Consider the following 19,524-nt stretch of genomic DNA (forward strand, 5'->3'; position numbering starts at 1 on the left):
AAGAAATTTCAACATGGCGGCCCCCCAGGATGACATGTTTTCTCTCTGCGTGGAACCCGGCAAAGTTAGCAATATTGTAGAAGTCCGATTTATTGACAATGTAAAGGTAAATGACGCCTCTGCAGTTGAGCTGTGTTATCGCATACTGTGTAAAGCGGACGCTCATAAAAATGTATAAATTATCTTTCACGTAACCAGAATTAGCTCATCCACTGAGCATCAGCTGACTGAATGCATGGTGGCTTAAGCTTAGCTAGCTAACATGTGTCAGACTCATTTCCCCAACACACGCTGGATCTTGTTGTTATGCTTTTCATCCGCATGTTTTTTTCTATTCCTTTCCCCTACTCGTGACAGCTTTTGCTTGTTAGCTTGACAGCAACAATTCATAATTCATAAGCGTGCATGTGAAATATTAGGCCTGTCTGCATACTGTAAGAGAGATATCACCGCATTGCATTGCCTGTCATCTTTTTAAGAAATCGCAGCCCTATCTGACTGATAGTCCATCACTTCTCAATACTCAATTACTTTCCCCTTAATATTTGGACCTTTGTAGGGAAAGGGATTGTTTGCAAAGAGAGACATCCGCAAAGGGGACACTTTATTCATTGAACGACCACTCATCTCATCCCAGTTCCTGTGGAATTCCTTATACAAATACAAAGGTGAGGGAGTTGTGTATGAAATGAATGCTTGATGAAATGTCTGACCTGCATGTATTCATCATGTGCTGATGTTACCTTGCACACCATTTTTTAATCGTTATATTATTCCATACTGTTTCAACTCTTAATCGGACAGCATTTTATTTTAACATGGCAAAGAATGAAAAGGAAAGATGTTTTAGATCTTTGATTGAATTGAACAATGCTGACCATAGTCTCATTGTGCAGATAGCCTCGCTGGCAGGCCCTTCTCTCTTTGCTCAAAAGACTCAACTACACCATAACAACATTGCTATGACATTAGAGAGAGCCTTAATGTAACAGGTTAAGACTTGGTCATTACAATGTTGGTGAGAATAAGGTTCAAAGATAACAGAGGCATATTCCAAATTATGTGGTTTTAACTGTCCAATTCAGCCAGGTAATTGGCTGACTGAATGATCAACTGGTTGAATTGGACAGGCAAATCCAGGTCATTTGCGACATGTGGCACTGGAGTGTAACTAATGAATCCAGTGTGCCTATTACTGATCTTGCACTTGTGACATAAAATTCTCATTCTTCCATCCTCTTCCACTCATCCTTTTCCACTCATCCATCCATCCATCCCATCCATCCATCCATCCATCCATCCATCCACATCTTCAGCGTGTGAGTACTGTCTGAAGGCTCTGGAGACGGCTGAGGAGAACGCCAGGAGGCTCAGCGGGCTGCCGGGCCTCAGCCTGCCCCACCCGGAGCTGTGCCGGGTGCGGCCCGAGCTGCACCAAATCTGCCCGCAGTGCCAGGTGCGTGGGGGGGGCACTAGGTGGGCACGCCCAGAGCCATACAGAGGGGAGAGTTGCGCGATTGAAGGACCAGGAATTAAATTGCAGCTCCGCCTTTCAGCGAGATAAGGTTGTTCCTAAAGCGGCTGTCTTTCCATAGACTCAACATAGAACCACCACATTAACAGCCAAAAATCATGAACTATACTGCAGGGTAATCACCACAAATATGTAAACCATCAACTGTCTCGGTGGTGATAATCACAACAGTTTTACCATCTGTGATGTTTATCTGAAGTTATTACTACAAACAGCAAGTCTTGTCATATTCCCTGCACTGCATCGCATCGCATTTGCTGTGTGCTACGCCTACTTCTAGGCACTAACATTCGCAACGCTTAAACAGTTCTGAGGCGCTAAACAGCTAATTTTGCTAATGCGGAAGTTGGCCCTAGGATACAGTGGAGATTGCCCGACTCTCCCTCTGTATGGCTCTGGGCACGCCCATCTCATCTGGGCCCCACTCTGCCAACACTCCATTGACTTGCAAAAGGGAAAAGTAGTGGGCAGCAGGGGGCAGCCGTGGCTTAGTGTTTAGAGAGTTGGTCTTTCAATCTAGGGGTTGCAGGTTCGAATCCCCCCTGTCCTGACCTCTCCCTACATCTCCATCCATGGCTGAAGTGCCCTTGAACAAGGCACCTAACCCCACATTGCTCCGGGGCCTGTAACCAATACCCTGAAAAATAATAACTGTAAGTCGCTTTGAATAAATGAAACCGTCAGCTAAGTGCAATGGAATGGAATGTAATGTAAAGTAGCGAGCGCTCTAAAGTCTTATCTCCAGGTAGAGGGGGTGCATCTGGTTATTCCTTGTAAGGTTTCATAGACTGATGAACTAAATCCAAAGCACTCGCTTTTGATTAAAGGTAGGAGACAGGTAGTAGAGTTATATTGTTGTACGCCAACAGCAACAGTGGTTTTTGTTTTACCTCTGTGTACCCCGATGCAAAATAAAGGGTTTTTAAATAACTCAACGTTAAATAACGTTGACTCAAATTGTCAAATTGGGTATTGTCAAATCATTAAACTATAATATACCCACAGGATTTCAAATACTGATGGCCATTTCAAGTACCGAGATGTAAATATACTATTTCTATTGCTGTTGCAGTAGAGGATGTTCATACAGTATAATGCCGCAATCACACCGCCGGCGTTGAAAGAGCCACAACGCTGGTGACTCCTGCCTGGAAAGCACTGGTCAGGGGCGTTGAACAAGGCAAACGATTCAACCTGAAGCGTTCGGCCAGGAATCTCGACTAACCGAAGCTCGTGTTTAGAAAAATGTGAACATTCATTGGCTGACGCCCTGCTGCTGCCATCATTACATATTTTTAGATGAAGTTCAACTTCTGCCGCCCTCGGCTTTTGACGCTTTCGACTCCCTCGCCTCTAGAAACGTTCCCAACGCGTTTGCCTTGTTCGCCGCCTGCTCTCCCATACAAAGTCAATTACTTCCGCATCTTTCCACGCGTTCAACGCCGGCGGTGTGACCGCACATTAAGAGCGAACAGCTGTGCTCTAAGCGTCATCAGTAAAGGCTCTGAACATCCTTTGCCTCTGTCTCCCCCTGCAGGTGAAGTACTGCAGTGCAGAGTGCAAACAGGCGGCTCAGGAGCAGTACCACAAGGTCCTGTGTCTCGGGCCCTCCCAGGACGACCCAGACCACCCTATCAACAAGCTGCAGGACGCATGGAGGTTGGTGTTACAAAAACAACAAGCACAATATCACAACTATACAGCTGACTCAAACACACACTAGCTCTGGAGCAGCCGTATGGTGCCAATTGTCCAGGGTTCACGTGAGCACACACACACACACACACACACACACACACACACACACACACACACACACACACACACACAAATGGTAATACTGTAATAGTAATAATAATGGTTCTAAATAATATTAGTCTGGATTGGAAGCAATTTTAACGTAGCCAATTTTCCAACATCAGAACTAGCATATGGGGTTGTCATTGCAATGCTGAAATAAGATATTTGGTCTCAAGAACCAAGAGAATATCATCAGTATTTGTTGTTCTTTGTGTAGCTTTTTGCGAAACAGCACAGCAACTTCTTGTCAGGACTGAATAATGGCCCACGTACATCAGGCGCTACCTACGCGACCCAGGTAGCTGGGGTGGTTGAAGAAGTTTCGCCATGAATTTGTTTTATTCGCTCTGGACGCTGCACTGACATGTTTGATTCAGCTAATCACATAACGGCTCTGTCTTGACAGCCAGGGACATTCCTCGATATGAATGTTCTAATTGGTTTTCGCTGAACTGCGTCATAGCGAATTCGCTTAGGATTAGCTTGAGTTTAATCGTCAAAATTCGCACTGGTCGCTCAAGAAGCTTCGCTCCTGGCGATTTTGCACTGGTAGCTTTATTCGCCTTCCCTCCATAGAGAAACAATGACTTCCGCCGCGCAGGTCTTTTAGTTCACCTTTGATGTACACTGGGCTTAAAGGCCAACTTCCGATAAAACTCAGTTTTACTCACTCCTTTCGAAGATCGGACGGTCACCCCAAGTTAAACTCACTTGCAAGGCTCTCATAGCGTTGCGTCAACTCTCCTGGCTGTGTTTCCCGGTGTTTCCCAATTTACATAAATAATGCAGAGAAACGAGCGAATCACGAAAGCCTTTCTGTGTTTCGTCACGTCGAAAGAAGGCGTTGCCCACAAAGGTTTATATCGACCCATTTATCTAAAAACATGTCGAGTAATTTTTTTCTGCTTGTTTTCAAAACAAGCAACGTCTGGTGGCCCGAAACATAGCTTAGCTTAGCTATCAGCTGGTTGCTACTCTCAGGTACACACACAGCACAAAGCCTCATACATAAAGCCAGCTCACTCTGGTTGCTCCGTGCCTGCAGCAAGCCTAGGGGTCGCTGTCGAAAGAGCACAGCCCTGAATGGAGCCTGCACGCCTCCGCTGGCGCCCCTATAGTGCAGTACCACCCGGGGAAGTGGCGACTCTGTTTCCCATTACATTCTCTCCAAGAACTGGAGGACTGAGCCAATCAGAGACGCGTTTCTTCGAGAGCAGGAGGAGTGAGCCAATCAGAGACGCATTTCCACGAGAAACACGGAACACTCTCTCGTTTCTCCACAAGCCACCTTGCCAGCTTGCAAAAACGTCTTGAAACAAAGCAACCAGAACGTTTTTTAAAACAGGACCAACGCGTAACACATTCAATAACAATGGGGAACACGGCAATATTAATTAAATGACGTTGAGAGGCCATCTTTAAGGGTTAATGGCGTTTCGTTAGTAGCACACGTCAAGGTGGTGCCACCACAGCTGATGGCACTGTTGTATGGATTAAACATTTTTTTGTTTTTGTTTTTAGTGGCTTAACTAAGAAACACATTTATTATCATACTATGATTACAACTCGTGTGGATATTAGCTGTGGCTGTACCGTACCACCTGACGCCTGAGCCCAAAAAAATGTCATTGTTCCATCAAATGGGCCTGACCTGTCCATGTCCTTGTCCTAATGTGTGTTTTCTCTCTCAGGAGCACCCACTATCCCCCGGAGACCTCCAGCATCATGCTGATGGCCAAGATGGTGGCTGTGGTCAAACAGGTAATGTCACGTCACCCTGGGCTTGGCTGCAGGTCAATCTACTACCTCCTGTCCTTTCCTGTGCCATGCAGCCTTGTGCCTCGGTGTTGCCCTGGTTTCGTAGATAAAGCAAATACATTTCCCCTGCTGTCAACCAACACAGAGCAAGCTTTTGGGGAGTTTTTCGCTCCTAATGAGAGAATGACCTTTTTATTTGTACTTTTGCAAGATATTGAAAGCTAAAAAACTTTGATCATCATCGAGCATTGCGTCACAGGGCCAGATACCACAGTATAGGAAGGGGTTAAATAGTTTGACTTGCACCCACCATCTTCTCATCTATCTTCACAATACAGTCTGTTCTACACTTGTGTAAATGTTGTGTACAACGATTTTAGACAACACTATGCCACTCAGTCGGTTGATGGGATAAGGGTTTTTTTTTTTTTAGGGTTTACACGCGCCATTGGTCTATGAACCTTATTCCTGTTGTGCAAGCCCTAGATTTATTGCCTTTTCATACCCTGATGTTTTCCTAATGTCCTCAGTCTTCCATTATACAGGAATGACACGTTCCCTGGCTGTGGCGTAAACCAGCCTTAATCTCTAAAAGTCAGACAACTGTAGTAGTAGCATGAAAAGTGATTTCTATATTACATACAGTGTTGTTTCTTTGCTATCTACAGTCCAACATGTCATATGGATTGGATAAAACCGTTTTTTTGTGTCCGTCATTGTCACATTACTCTTCCACTGTGACATTACCAAACTAATTTAATGTCTGTCTGTGGTGGTATTAAAATATCCTAAAATACCACACTGTGTGGTATTTCCAAATACCACACAAGCCTGTTTGAAAATTCACGGATTTGTTAAAGAACCAATTTCATTGTGTCTGGATTTAGTATATGCCTGGATTTGCTCATATAATTGAATGTTTTGTCGAAGTCAGGGAATGTAATTTTGTCTCCAAGGTGTGTGTGGGCAGGAGAGATACTAAATGCGTTCTTGTTAAGTTTGCCTTATTTTATTTTTTCACAGAACATGATCAGTCACTTAAATTGCTCGCTCTGTGAATAGAAATGTAGCATGTCTAATTTTTAAAATGTATTGCCTGACTGACATGTGTTTTATATTTTCCAAGAGGTGTAAGTTTTATGTACTTTTTAAATTCTGAACTTTTGTTTTGAGAACTGTACTCTTCAGGGAACCGAGGCAGGCAGGCAGGCGGATTCTGCTAGCGCAGCAGACGCGTGTGGTGCTGTGCGTACTGTTATGTAAATGAGAGCCTCATAACCAATGCTTGGCCATAGCATATTCAGCTCTCGCTATTCAGCAAGCTATTATTGGCCCTGTCCGCTTGGCATATTTGCTCTTCCCCTAGCCCTGCATGTCATGCTTCAGAATATGGGGTTTTGCTATTGACTTAATGAGTTTGCACTCAGCGAATGCAGTTTTTAGTTTGACCGCAGAAGACCTCCTGCCTACTCATCACCTCCTCAGCAGGAGGTTAATTTCCACAGAGAACTGATATGATGATGACAGCCTCGTCTTGTTTTGTTTTTTGGTTGTTGTTTTTTTCATCTAACTAAGAGCAAAAAACAAAGCTTACTGAGAGCTCTATAATGCTTCGAGCCGCAAGCACACAGACTATGTCTATGTATGATTAGACTTTGTCTGATCCTTACTTTGCCAAAGTGTTACTAATGGAACCAGGGTTGCGTCATATATGAAATCATGTCTAATTAATTGTCAATTGGTTAACTGAAAAAAAAGCTTAAAGGAACACTCCTGCCAATTTCTTTGTTTTATTAAATAATATGTTTATTAGGCAAACCATCAAAGTAATACAGCCAGATATATCACAATTACATAGGCCTACCATAGTTTTTTCATTTTTCAAACAACTTAACCCATACCCCCAACACACCCACCCGCCACCCCAACTCCACCCATGTAATGAAAGTAACTTAAAACATTATATGGGAAGGACAAGACGGCCTATACATTACAACTTAGAAAGATACACATACACGAATAGACATATATGAAAAGGAAAATAAAAATAAAAACAAAATTGATAAATAATAAAATAAAAGATAAAATAAAACAAAACATGCATATAAAAACAAATCTTAAAGGGGGGGTGTCACTAATCTTCATTGTCGGATACTTGGTTAATATTTTGTGGATCATAGGAAAGGAGGGAGTCCCACGTTTTATGGAATGTTTTCAAGGATCCTCTAACTGTATGCTTAATTTTCTCTAAGTGTAGGAAAGACAAAAGCTCTCTAAACCAGGAACAGGAGCCAGGTGGTTTAGGGCTCTTCCAGTGAAGTAGTATTTGGCGTTTGGCTATCAGTGCAGCAAATGCGATAACATCCGCCTGGTAACTGTTAAATTTCCCTAAAACAGGGGACACACCAAAAATTGCAATTAAAGGGCAAGGGGAGATTTGAATATTCAGGACTTCAGAAAGAGTGGTGAAGAAAGATGACCAGAAAGCATGTAATTTGGGACAGGTGAAGAAAGTGTGTATGGTCTGCTGGAGAGTGAGAACACCTGATGCAGAGGTCATCCGCATCTGGGAACAGCTTTTTCAACCTGGCCCTAGTATAGTGAAGCCTGAAAACCACTTTGAATTGAATAAGACTCATTCGTGCACATATGCATGTGGTGTTAATCCTGGCCAAAACATCTGTCCACCAGAATTCATCTAATTGAAGACCAAGTTCCCTTTCCCAAGTATCCTTAAGTCCCAGAAGGGGAGACTGCTGGGATGAGAGGAGAAGATTATGTATTGATGAAATGCGACTATTAAAGACTGAGGAGAACATAATGTCTTCTATCAAAGTTCTCTCTGGCAATGTTGGGAAGGAAGAGAACTGAGCTTTAGTGAAATTTCTCAATTGAAAATATCTGAAAAGATCATGATTTGAAATACCACATTTTTTGACCAGGTCCGCAAAGCTTACAAAAGAGTTACCTGAATAAAGGTCATTGAAGGAGACCACTCCCACATTTCTCCATCGCATAAAGGTCTGATCTATACTGGAAGGTAAAAATAAGTGATTGTTGCAGATTGGAAGGAAAACAGATGGAGATTTGAGACCAAAGTGATGCCTAAACTGCTTCCATATCTTTAAGGAAGAAAGTACCACAGGATTATTAGTGTGTTGAGAAGGGCGTGTAGAGAGAGGAGCAAAGAGTAAGGCAGGAAGTGAGGATGTAGTGCAAGAGTTAGCTTCAATTACACACCAGTTAATGTCTGGGTGATGATACCATTTTTTAAGCATTTGAATGTTGGCTGCCCAGTAGTATAACAACATATTTGGTAGAGCAAAACCCCCTACCAGCTTGGGTCTCTCCAGCATTCTTTTCTGAATCCTGGGAATCTTGCCAGTCCAAATAAAAGAGGATATAATGGTATCCAATGATTTAAAAAAAGATTTGGGTAGAAAGAGAGGGAGTGTCTGAAATAGAAATAAGATACGGGGTAATATGTTCATTTTGATTGTCTCAATCCGGCCAATAAGTGAGATAGGTAGGGCATGCCATCTCTGAAGGTCTGTTTTTATATTCTCAAAGAGTTTCATAAAATTGTTTTTATGAAGAGAGCTAAGTGAATGGGAGATATTAACGCCTAAATATTTAAAGCCACTGGGGGAAAACTGAAAAGGCAGTGTACCTGGAGGGATTAATTTAGCAGACTGATTGACAGGGAAACAAAGACTCTTAGCAATATTCAATTTGTATCCTGAGAAAGTTCCAAACAATTTAAGTAAATCCACAATTTTATCAATACAATTTAGAGGGTCAAGAATATATAACAATAGATCATCAGCATAGAGTGAGACTCTATGTTCAAGGCCTCCTCTAATTATACCAGAGAAATGTGGGCAAGATTTCAAGGCTATAGAAAGGGGTTCCATGGCTATTGCAAATAATAATGGTGACAAGGGACACCCCTGGCGAGTTCCACGTGTCAGTGGGAAGGGAAGAGATATGTCAGAGTTAGTTTTAACACTAGCCATAGGAGCAGAGTATAAAAGGCGAATCCAAGATATAAATTTAGTTCCAAACCCAAACTTGTGCAATACAGAAAATAAGTACTTGAATTCGACTCGGTCAAAGGCTCGTTCTGCGTCCAATGACACAATCATCTCTGGAGTTGGAGAGGCGGAAGGAGATAGAACCACATTCAAGAGACGACGTACACTAGATGATAACTGACGGCCAAGGATAAAACCCGTTTGGTCTTCTGAAATTATATTGGGGAGACAAGTCTCAAGTCTGCGTGCAAGCACCTTTGCTAAAATTTTAACATCATTGTTAAGTAGACTGATGGGTCTATAACTGCCACATAAATTAGGGTCCTTGTCTTTCTTTAATATAAGGGAAATCAACGCCTGATTGAGAGTTGGAGGTAAAACACCCTGTTCCAAAGAGTCATTATAAACATCCAGTAGTAAGGGTGCTAGCTGAGTAGAGAACTTCTTGAAGAACTCTACTGGATAGCCATCAGGGCCAGGGGCTTTGTGACTACGCATTTGAGAAATGCAGGAGGTGATTTCTTTTAGCTCAAGGGGTTCCTCTAAACTTCCTGACAGGTCTTCACTTAAAGATGGGAATTCTAGGTTATCTAGAAAGGAGTCCATGGACAAACTATCAGAAGGAGGCTCTGATTTATATAGAGTAGAGTAAAAAGAGGAGAATGCTGAATTTATGGAGGCGGGGTCTGTAGTTAGGTTATGGGAAGCATCATAAATTTGTGAAATAAAACGTGAAGCACATTGGTGTCTCAACTGTGAAGCTAAAAGGCGGCCAGCTCTATCCCCATGCTCATAATACGTTGCTCTTGTACGCTGCAATAGGTATTCTGCCTTCCCAGTGGATAATAAGTCAAACTCAGTTTGTAATTGTAAGCGTTTGGCAGTTAGATCAGGATTAATTGTTATCGCCTGTTGTCTATCTATGTCAATAATGGCATCAGTTAATTCTTGTTGCTTCAATTTTCTACTTTTAGCCAAGTGTGTACTATAAGATATAATACAACCTCTGATATATGCTTTCAATGTTTCCCATAATAGAGAAGGAGATACTTGTTCAGATATATTCATTTCTAAGAAAACATGTATGTTTGTGGAGACATGGTTACAAAAGTCAGAATCAGCAAGCAAACTAGAATTAAGCCTCCATCCCCCTTGATGCCTTGGAGAACTTGATGGCAGGCACAGGCCTAAGATATGGGGGGCATGGTCAGAAATGACAATAGCAGAGTATTGTGCTTTGCTAACAAAGGGTAGAAGAGTCTTATCAATAAAAAAATAATCAATACGTGAGAAGACCTTATGGACAGCAGAGTAGTAGGAGAAATCCTTAGCACTAGGATGTAAAAAGCGCCAGGGGTCAACACAGCCAATTTGTTCCATGAAAGTTGTTAACGTCTTGCACATAGCTGATGGCATCCCTGTTTTAGATCGAGAACGGTCAATAGGGCTAGTGGTGCAGTTCAGGTCTCCACCTAAAATTAATTTGTGAGTATGCAAGTTTGGTAATTGAGAAAAAACATTGGACATGAAACTTGGGCTATCGCAATTTGGTGCATACAAGTTTGCAAAAACCACTGGAGTTTCAAAGAGTAAACCAGAAACTATAATATAGCGGCCATAGGGATCAGAGTGTATCTGATCAGGAGAAAACCTGATTCTTTTATGAATTAAAATAGCCACGCCTCTGGATTTACTGTTAAAATTGGAGTGGAAGATCTGACCAACCCATGGCTTGCGTAGTCTAACATGATCTTCTCTGCATAAGTGAGTCTCTTGTAAAAAAGCTATGTCAGTTGAGAGGCTCTTTAAGTGTGAGAGGACTTTACATCTTTTAATTGGCCCACCTAACCCACGTACATTCCAGGTTACTATATTAACTGGGTGTCTATTTGATCCACCTTGCATTGTAGAGGGAGTTGTCATCTAAACCAGGACTTTGAAATCATGAAATACTAAGTGAATCATATGGGATCTACACCAGGGGGGGCACACCCCTACTAAATAGAGAGCAGTGACACAGATTAATAGGAAAAGAATAAAAATAAAACAGAAAAACAAATAATATTGGACTAGATAAAAAAGAGACAATTGGCCTAACACAACACCCACCCCACCCCCACCCCCCAACCACAAACCCCCAAAATTTTAACAATGAGCATAACAGTCAAAAATGTCTGAAGCTCGTCCGCTTGAGCGGCGAGTAGCCAGAGATAGTGGACATACATCCGATTAATCATGTAGTGTTAATCCTGCTCCTGAATGAAATTGCTATTATACCTTGAGCAAACGATAAAATAAGACATAGAAATAAAAATAAACAAGGGTGTAGGGAAAGAGCAGACATTGAAACACGATCTGCATAAAGACCACTAGATGGCGACGTTGCTCCACAAAAAGCAAAAAAAAACACGGCACACATGATTTCCCCACACTCAAATGAAAACAATCTTATGCGTTACTAGAAAACTAAACGTCAAATGACATGTGACTACTATTTTAGATAGAAAGGGCCCTGAACACCTTTATATTAATTCACTGAGGATAAAACTTTCAGATTAACATTACAAAGAACCAGCCAGCCAGGCTGGGAATCACCTGTAAGCACTAGGCAGCAACTTTAAATGGACGAGTCCGCGGGTAAGCCCTCCTCCTCAGCTGCCGTCGACTGTGCACCGCCCGTGGTTGAGATGTGTTGTTGATAGAATGTCTCTGCGTCTTCTGGGGTATTGAAGAAGTGTTCTTTGTTTCTGTAGGTGACGCGGAGACGGGCTGGATATATCATGCCAAACTTGACGTTTTTCTTGTAGAGGAGCCCTTTGACATTGTTAAATGCTGAGCGCTTCTTTGCCACTGCTGCAGTGAAATCCTCGAAAATTCTGATTTGGTGACCCTCGTATGAGATATTTTTGTGAGATTTTGCCCACATAAGCACAATGTCTTTTTCAACAAATCTGTGAAACCGTACAATCAGAGCGCGCGGTCTCTGTGCAGACTCTCGTGGGGCTGGGCGAGGGGCTGCTCGTTTATTGGGCTGATTCTGTAGGGTCCTGTGAGCGCAATCCAACTCCGGTGGCTCAGACAACGACCCATTGAGTAAAGTGTGGAACATTTTAGACATAAAGCCTCTGCAGTCACCTCCCTCGATGCCTTCCGGTAGTCCCAGCACACGAAGGTTTTGACGCCTTGATCTTGACTCCAAATCTTCCACCTTTGTTTGGAGCGCGGCATTCTCCTCCATCAATGAATCCAGTGTAGATTGTAGCACACACACCTCACTTTCGATCTGCGTGATGCGGTCACTGTGGTCGGTTAGACTAGTTTCCATTTCCCTGATTGTGCCAGCCTGGGTGACCAGTGTTGACTCTATCGATTCAACCGAAGAACGAATAGACTCCAACGAGGTGTTCAGGAGAGTAGTTAGTTCGTCGGTCATAGTTTTTCTGAGTTTTTCCAGTTCTGTGACAAGTGCCTCAGTCGTCAGTGGAGCATCCGCCATGTTGCTAGCACTTGCTTTATCCTGGCTTGGCGTCGATCTTCCACCAGTTTTCCCCATTTTGCGCATAACGTATAACTGTATATTACCGTTATATTTCCATATCTCACCAAATGTAAGACACGTGAAGAGTTAAGGTACTTTGGTTAAGTTATAAACTGAAAGATATCGGAGCTCACGATTCTCGCGTCTTAACACCACATCACGTAAACCGGAAGTCCCACTCCTGCCAATTTCAATATGGTGTTGTATTGGTCACGCTACCCTTGACTTGTCAGAACCGGTGATTCTGCATTTTTTGGCTCAGCCCTTTCCGAGATCTGAGCTATTCTAATGGGGGCAGATTTTGTTTACATTTTAAAAAATCTTAACATAGACCTATTCCAAATATTTTCCCAAAAGGTATCGCTGTTTGCTATTTGTCCTCTGATGTTGCATAACCTTTTGGATGTTTTTGGGAATAGATCAAGATGTTTTCTTTTTAGTGTAAACAAACACCTGCCCCCATTACAGTGACCAGGATCTCGGAGAAGGCTGAAGAAAAAGAAAATAAAATCTCAGGTACTGACAAGTCCATGGTAGTGTGAGCATTACAACTGCATGTTGAAATTGACTTAATGAGTTTGCACTCAACGAATGCAGTTTTTAGTTTGACCGCAGAAGACCTCGTGCCTTCCTACTCACCACCTCCTCAGCAAGAGGTTAATTTCCACAGAGAACTGATATGATGATGACCGCCTCGTCTTGTTTTGTTTTTGGTTGTTATTTTTTTTTCATCTAACTAAGAGTAAAAAAACAAAGCTTACTGAGAGCTCTATAATGCTTCGAGCTGCAAGCACACCGACTAGGGCAAAGTAAGGATCAGACAGTCTAATCATGCATAGACAAAGTGTTACTAATGGAACCAGGGTTGCGTAATATATGAATTGATGTCTAATTAATTGTCAATTGGTTAACTGAAAAAGGCTTAAGGGTCATTGACATTTTTTTGTAGCAGACATCATGGTGGTGCAACCACATCACAATCCGGATCCAGGAATTTTTTTGAAAGATTCTTCACAATTGCGTGATTGGGCGAATGTTAACATTCCAGTTTCTAACTCCATAAAACAAGGTAGAAAGACTTGAAACAAATTAGGGTGCAACCAGTGGTGTAGTCTACGTAGAACGTGGGTATACGTATACCCACTTAAAATGGACTGATCCATTGTTTTGAATAGCACAAATATATACAGTATACCCACTTCAAAAAATGCTCAAATATACAGTATACCCACCATAAAAAAGTAGACTACACCACTGGGCGCAACATAGTCAAATGTTCTATCAAACACCTTCCTTGGTGGAGGTCTGCACTCTCTGAGTGTATTTCTAGTTAATTAGTTTATGGGCATTGGGCATGGGCTGTGGTTGTACAGTACCACCTGATACCCAAAGATGTCAATGACCCTTAAAGGGGTATGCCACTATTTTGGGGCTTAATACAGTTAAATTCGTTGGCTGGGGTTTATAAAGGTGTCAATAACCCTTAAAGGGGTATGCCACTATTTTGGGGCTTAATACAGTTAAAATACCCAAAGATGTCAATGACCCTTAAAGGGGTATGCCATTATTTTGGGGCTTATTACAGTTACAATCCCCAAAGATGTCAATGACCCTTAAATGAAATGTGCAGTATTACAGCTTTGTCCCAGTAGTTAGCTGTATGTGTATTGGCTAGCTATTGATTTCATGTCATCTTTTCTAAATGTAATGCATTGGTAAGCTCATCTTACCACCTATACTGTGGTGCATTTAAATATACAGTTTGTCGTTTTTGTCCCGGTAATTATTTTTTTGTTTGAATATTGCACCAATGTCACCTTTCTTTTCCAATACACACAGAAGCTGACACCTACCAAATACACTGTACAGTTTAGACTTGAAACAATACTTATCAAATAATGAATAAGGCTTACCTGTTTTCAGTCCTATGCAACTCATAATCAAATACTCCATAATCAAACTGCATTCGTTTTTTATATTGGTATAGAAAGGAAATTAAAAATGCTTGCGTCTTCATTGTGAGTGACAAAAACCAACCAAGGTCGGTGTCTGCGCCTACACTTTAGACCCGTGTATTGCTTGGTGCGTCCACTCCAAAAAGTAGTAATCGCTTGAGATAATGAAAAAAAGAGGCGCACACAAGGCTTGTGTGAAAAATGTATATTGTAGCCAAAAATTTACAACAGAAGTCAGAGGTTAACTGGAGCAACAGACGTTTCGGACCTTGTCCATTCTTAATGTCTCCAGTAGGCCTTCATTGTACGTCTTCATTATGAGTACCGGTACAGATGAGAGTATGACGGCAAGAGTGTGATGGAGAGATGGGGCTGGGTTGGGTCACGAGTCATGTATCCACATGGGCATGCAAGCTTGTTTGTGAGGGGCCTAGATTGAGGTTTTGATTTTAAAATTTGTGCCAAACCAAATGTTTGTAATCAACTTTGTTGTAGTCAATTTGAAAATACAGTGAGTTTTCGATTTTTATTATTATTATTATTATTTTATTTCCCAACTGCTTAACACATTTTAGTTGCCTACACGTCAGATGATTCGAAAATGTACACAATTAGAAAATAGCCATATTAAAACTAAATCAAAACAAAGAGTTGAAACAAAAGTCCAGTAAAATAGGTGTATTTATCAAATCATTCAGAGAGTAATTTCTTCAAAATGTATATTCCATTTATCCAATTGTTGAGTGTTAACACCTTTTTTCTGTTTTTATTGATGTTGGCTGCAGGCACCAGAGAAGGGCCGCTGGCAACGACTCTTCTCCCAGTTCTGCAGCCGGTCAGCCAACGAGGAAGAGGAGATCGCCCACAAGCTCCTTGGAGAGGAATTTCAGGTATTTATTAATTATTTATTTATTTTCATCAAGCTCCTCCTGAATCCTCCATGTGTGAAACAGGGGGAGTCCCTGTTATACATAATGACCAAAGACACTACTGTGACGGTATGTTAACACCCAGCCTTGTTATAATGACTTCCCACCCTAGTGTTTTTTGTTTTTGTTTTGTTTGTTTGTTCTCCCCCCCCAGATTTTTTTTTTCTTTTTTACGACTTTATTGATGACAGGATAGTATGAGAGGTGGACAGGAAGCGAATGGGGTGGGAGATGGGGAGGGGTCGGCAAATGACCCGGGCCGGGAATCAAACCTGGGTTGGCCGCATGGTACACAAGTGCCCTACCAGTTGTCCACGGCAGGGCCTACCACCCTAGTGTTACAGTAGTGTAGTACTATGCTATGTCTACTACTATACTACAATACAATGATCTCTCAATGAAGTTAATTCAACCAACAGTAAGGCTTTCCACTGTCGGAATGGTGCACTTTATAAGGCTTCTGTGATTCTTTTCGTATCTCCAAATGGTTCAGCTTATCAGTTTGTCCTTTTTTCAGGCACGTCTTGTACGGAATAAAAAAAGTAATAACACAAAAATGTGTTTGGTCTGGTGATATTTATTGAAACTGACAAATCCTGTTTCTCGCAGGGACAGCTTACCCTTCTGCGGAGCCTGTTCACGGCGGCACTTTACGACGACCACCTGAACAGGGTGAGTATGAGTCATAAGCGCAGCGCAGCTCAGCGCAGCGCAACACAGGTCTTGCTCATCAACATCTGCTGGCTCGTTAAACTTGATCATAATTCAGGAGGAACTTAACTCTTACGCTCGCTCTTGCTTTCTCAAACTCTCTCAAACTCTCCCTTAAACTCGTTATTTCTCTCTCTCTCTCTCTCTCTCTCTCTCTCTCTCTCTCTCTCTCTCTCTCTCTCTCTCTCTCTCTCTCTCTCTCTCTCCATTTCATTCCGTTGTTTGGTATAACTTTTTCCGTGTTGCGTTGGATCTGCCCCTGCGGTATGAATCATTTTACACTGATGGAGAGATAAAAAAAGTAGATAGAAGCTGATTTTTGACACGTCTCCCTCTCTTTCTCTCACTCATCAAATCTCTCTCTCTCTCTCTCTCTCTCTCTCTCTCTCTCTCTCTCTCTCTCTCCCCTGTTCTTGATTGTCCTTCTGTTCAGTGGTTTACTCCTGAGGGCTTCCGCTCTCTCTTCTCCCTTGTGGGGACCAACGGACAAGGCATCGGGACCAGGTAAAAACGGAAAACGGCTCTGCAACATCTACACAACATCTGCCTTCATTTAAATCAAACCTGTTCATGCTCATCGTGTAATTATTTAAAAGTAAATGAACTTGACATTGTCCGTGTGAAAAGATAATCAGGTTATTAGGGCCCAAGCACCAAAAGTCCTTTTGTTTCACAACTGTTTCTTATTATTCTTTCCCCCCCCCCTTGTTTTGTGTTTTTGTTTTATCCTTCCTAGTTCGCTCAGCCAGTGGGTTCATGCCTGTGATGCACTTCAGCTTCCTGGCCACCAGAGGGAGCAGCTGGATGCCTTTATCGACCAGTTATACAAGGACATAGAGAAAGGTCACCATTTCCTCCTCTTCTAAGCACATCATCACTCTGGCTTTGCAGTCTCTTAACGCCTTGATGACTTTCTCTCCTCCGACTGTGTCAGTTTTGTTGTATACACTCATTTTGCCCATACACACTTAGAAACACACACACACACACACACACACACACACACACACACACACACACACACACACGCACACACACACACACACACTCAAAACTGAAATTACTGCTCATGTTTGGACAATGGCCAACCCAAAGCTGATAGAGGCTGACAGGCTTACACTCACTCATCCACGCTGGCACACACACACACACACACACACACACACACACACACACACACACACACACACACACACACACACACACACACACACACACACACACAGTCCCACCGTAGTATCTTTGTGGGGCCTTCCCATTGACTTCCATTCATAATAACTCTAACAATAGCTTAAGAATTCTAAACTGTGCCCAAACCAAAACAATTCCTAACCTTCACCTCTCGGTGAGGATTTTTTTAACACTTTTACTTTTAGCAGTAACAACAAAACTACCCCAGCAGAAGGGGTCAAAACATGTGGGGTCCAGGATTTGGGCTAGGCTGATTTTGGTGTGCTCCAATAGTAGTGGCCTCCAGAAGGTAGATTGGTGCAGTACATACACACACACACACACACACACACACACACACACACACACACGTATTCGCATTTCTCCTACATCACAAAATGCATCGATGATGTTACAGAAATAAAACACATCACTACCAGGGCCAACCAGAAGCCATGGTTCACAGGAGACGTTCACCGACTGCTGAGGGCCAGAGACAAAGCCTTCAGAGCAGGAGACGTAGCTGGCCTAAAGACAGCAAGGGCTAACCTGTCCCAGGGCATCAGGAAAGCAAAAAAGGAATACTCAGACAAAATAACAACACACTTCAAAGACAGCAGAGATGCACAGAGCCTGTGGCAGGGCATACAGGCCATCACGGACTATAAGCCTGCACCACGAAGCTGTGACAACAACACCTCTCTGCTAAACGATCTGAATAGTTTCTTTGCCCGCTTTGAAGCACAAAATGACACTCACCCACAGAAAACTCCCCCTCCCCCCCATGATCAACCCCTTTACCTGTCCTCTGCCAGTGTTAAGAGGACACTGGCCACCATCAACCCACGCAAAGCAGCTGGCCCAGACAACATACCAGGCCGAGTGTTGAAGGATTGTGCAGAAGAGCTGAAGGATGTCTTCACAGACATCTTTAACATCTCTCTGGAGCAAGCAGTCATCCCATCACTTTTCAGAGAAGAAGTAGACCTGCTGGCCAGATGGTGCAAAGACAACAACCTCCTGCTGAATGTCAACAAGACCAAGGAGATTGTTGTCAACTTCCAAAGGGTCCAAAAACAACTGCCACCACTGACCATCGACGGCGATGCTGTGGAGAGAGTGAGCAGCACCAAGTTCCTTGGAGTGCACATCAGCGACGACCTCTCTTGGACCACCAACACTACATCACTGGCGAAGAAGGCCCATCAGCGTCTCTACTTCCTGCGCAAACTAAAGAAGGCAAGTGCTACACCCTCCATCATGACAACATTCTACAGAGGAACCATAGAGAGCGTCGTGTCCAACTGCATCACAGTGTGGGGAGGAAGCTGCACGGAGAAAAACAGGAAGACACTCCAGCGTGTTGTGAACACAGCGAAGAAGATCATTGGAGTACCACTCCCCTCCCTGCAGGACATTTACACCACACGCCTCACCCGGAAAGCACTGATGATCATCAAAGACACAAGCCACCCTGCACACAAACTGTTCAGCCTCCTGCCCTCTGGAAAGAGGTACAGGCGCCTCCGTTCCCGTACCACCCGGCTGGCGAGCAGCACAATGCACCAAGCGATCAAGATGCTGAACACTCAACCCACTCTCCCTCCACTGTCAGCCTCTAGCCAGCAAGGCCACTGACAACCCCCCCCCCCCCTCCACTGTCAGCCTCTAGCCAGCAAGGCCACTGACAACCCCCCCTCCCCATCCCCCACCACCATATCTGCGACTGAACATTCCACCTGCACTACTATACTTGTGACTGAACTTTCAACCTGCACTAACTCAAAACATGCACACACACACACACACACACACACACACACACACACAAGCACACTGCACTTTCTGCACTAAACCCAACATACACACACTGACACACACACACACACACACACACACACACACACACACACACACACACACACACACACACACACACACACACACACACACACACACACACACACACACACACAGACACACGAACACACACACAAGACGCACACCGCACCTTCTACCTGCACTAAACACATACACACACACACACACACACACACACACACACACACACACACACACACACACACACACACAC

The 19,524-nt window shown here is 43.1% G+C and overlaps 1 protein-coding gene across 1 annotated transcript in view; it reads left to right on the forward strand.

The window, feature by feature from the left end:
- The first annotated feature begins 8 nt into the window (after positions 1-8).
- Positions 9-19,524, forward strand: part of smyd5 (SMYD family member 5) — a 30,215-nt gene continuing 10,699 nt past the window's right edge. Inside the window, exons 1-9 of the mRNA XM_063189474.1 lie at positions 9-106; positions 560-668; positions 1,317-1,456; positions 3,072-3,193; positions 5,026-5,095; positions 15,405-15,509; positions 16,158-16,220; positions 16,693-16,763; positions 16,996-17,102. Coding sequence (XP_063045544.1) covers positions 14-106; positions 560-668; positions 1,317-1,456; positions 3,072-3,193; positions 5,026-5,095; positions 15,405-15,509; positions 16,158-16,220; positions 16,693-16,763; positions 16,996-17,102 — 880 coding nt within the window. The 5' untranslated portion in view covers positions 9-13. The remainder of the gene's footprint in view (positions 107-559; positions 669-1,316; positions 1,457-3,071; positions 3,194-5,025; positions 5,096-15,404; positions 15,510-16,157; positions 16,221-16,692; positions 16,764-16,995; positions 17,103-19,524) is intronic.

The sequence above is a fragment of the Engraulis encrasicolus genome, chromosome 23 (genome assembly GCF_034702125.1).
Source record: "Engraulis encrasicolus isolate BLACKSEA-1 chromosome 23, IST_EnEncr_1.0, whole genome shotgun sequence".
NCBI classification, from domain to species: domain Eukaryota; kingdom Metazoa; phylum Chordata; class Actinopteri; order Clupeiformes; family Engraulidae; genus Engraulis; species Engraulis encrasicolus.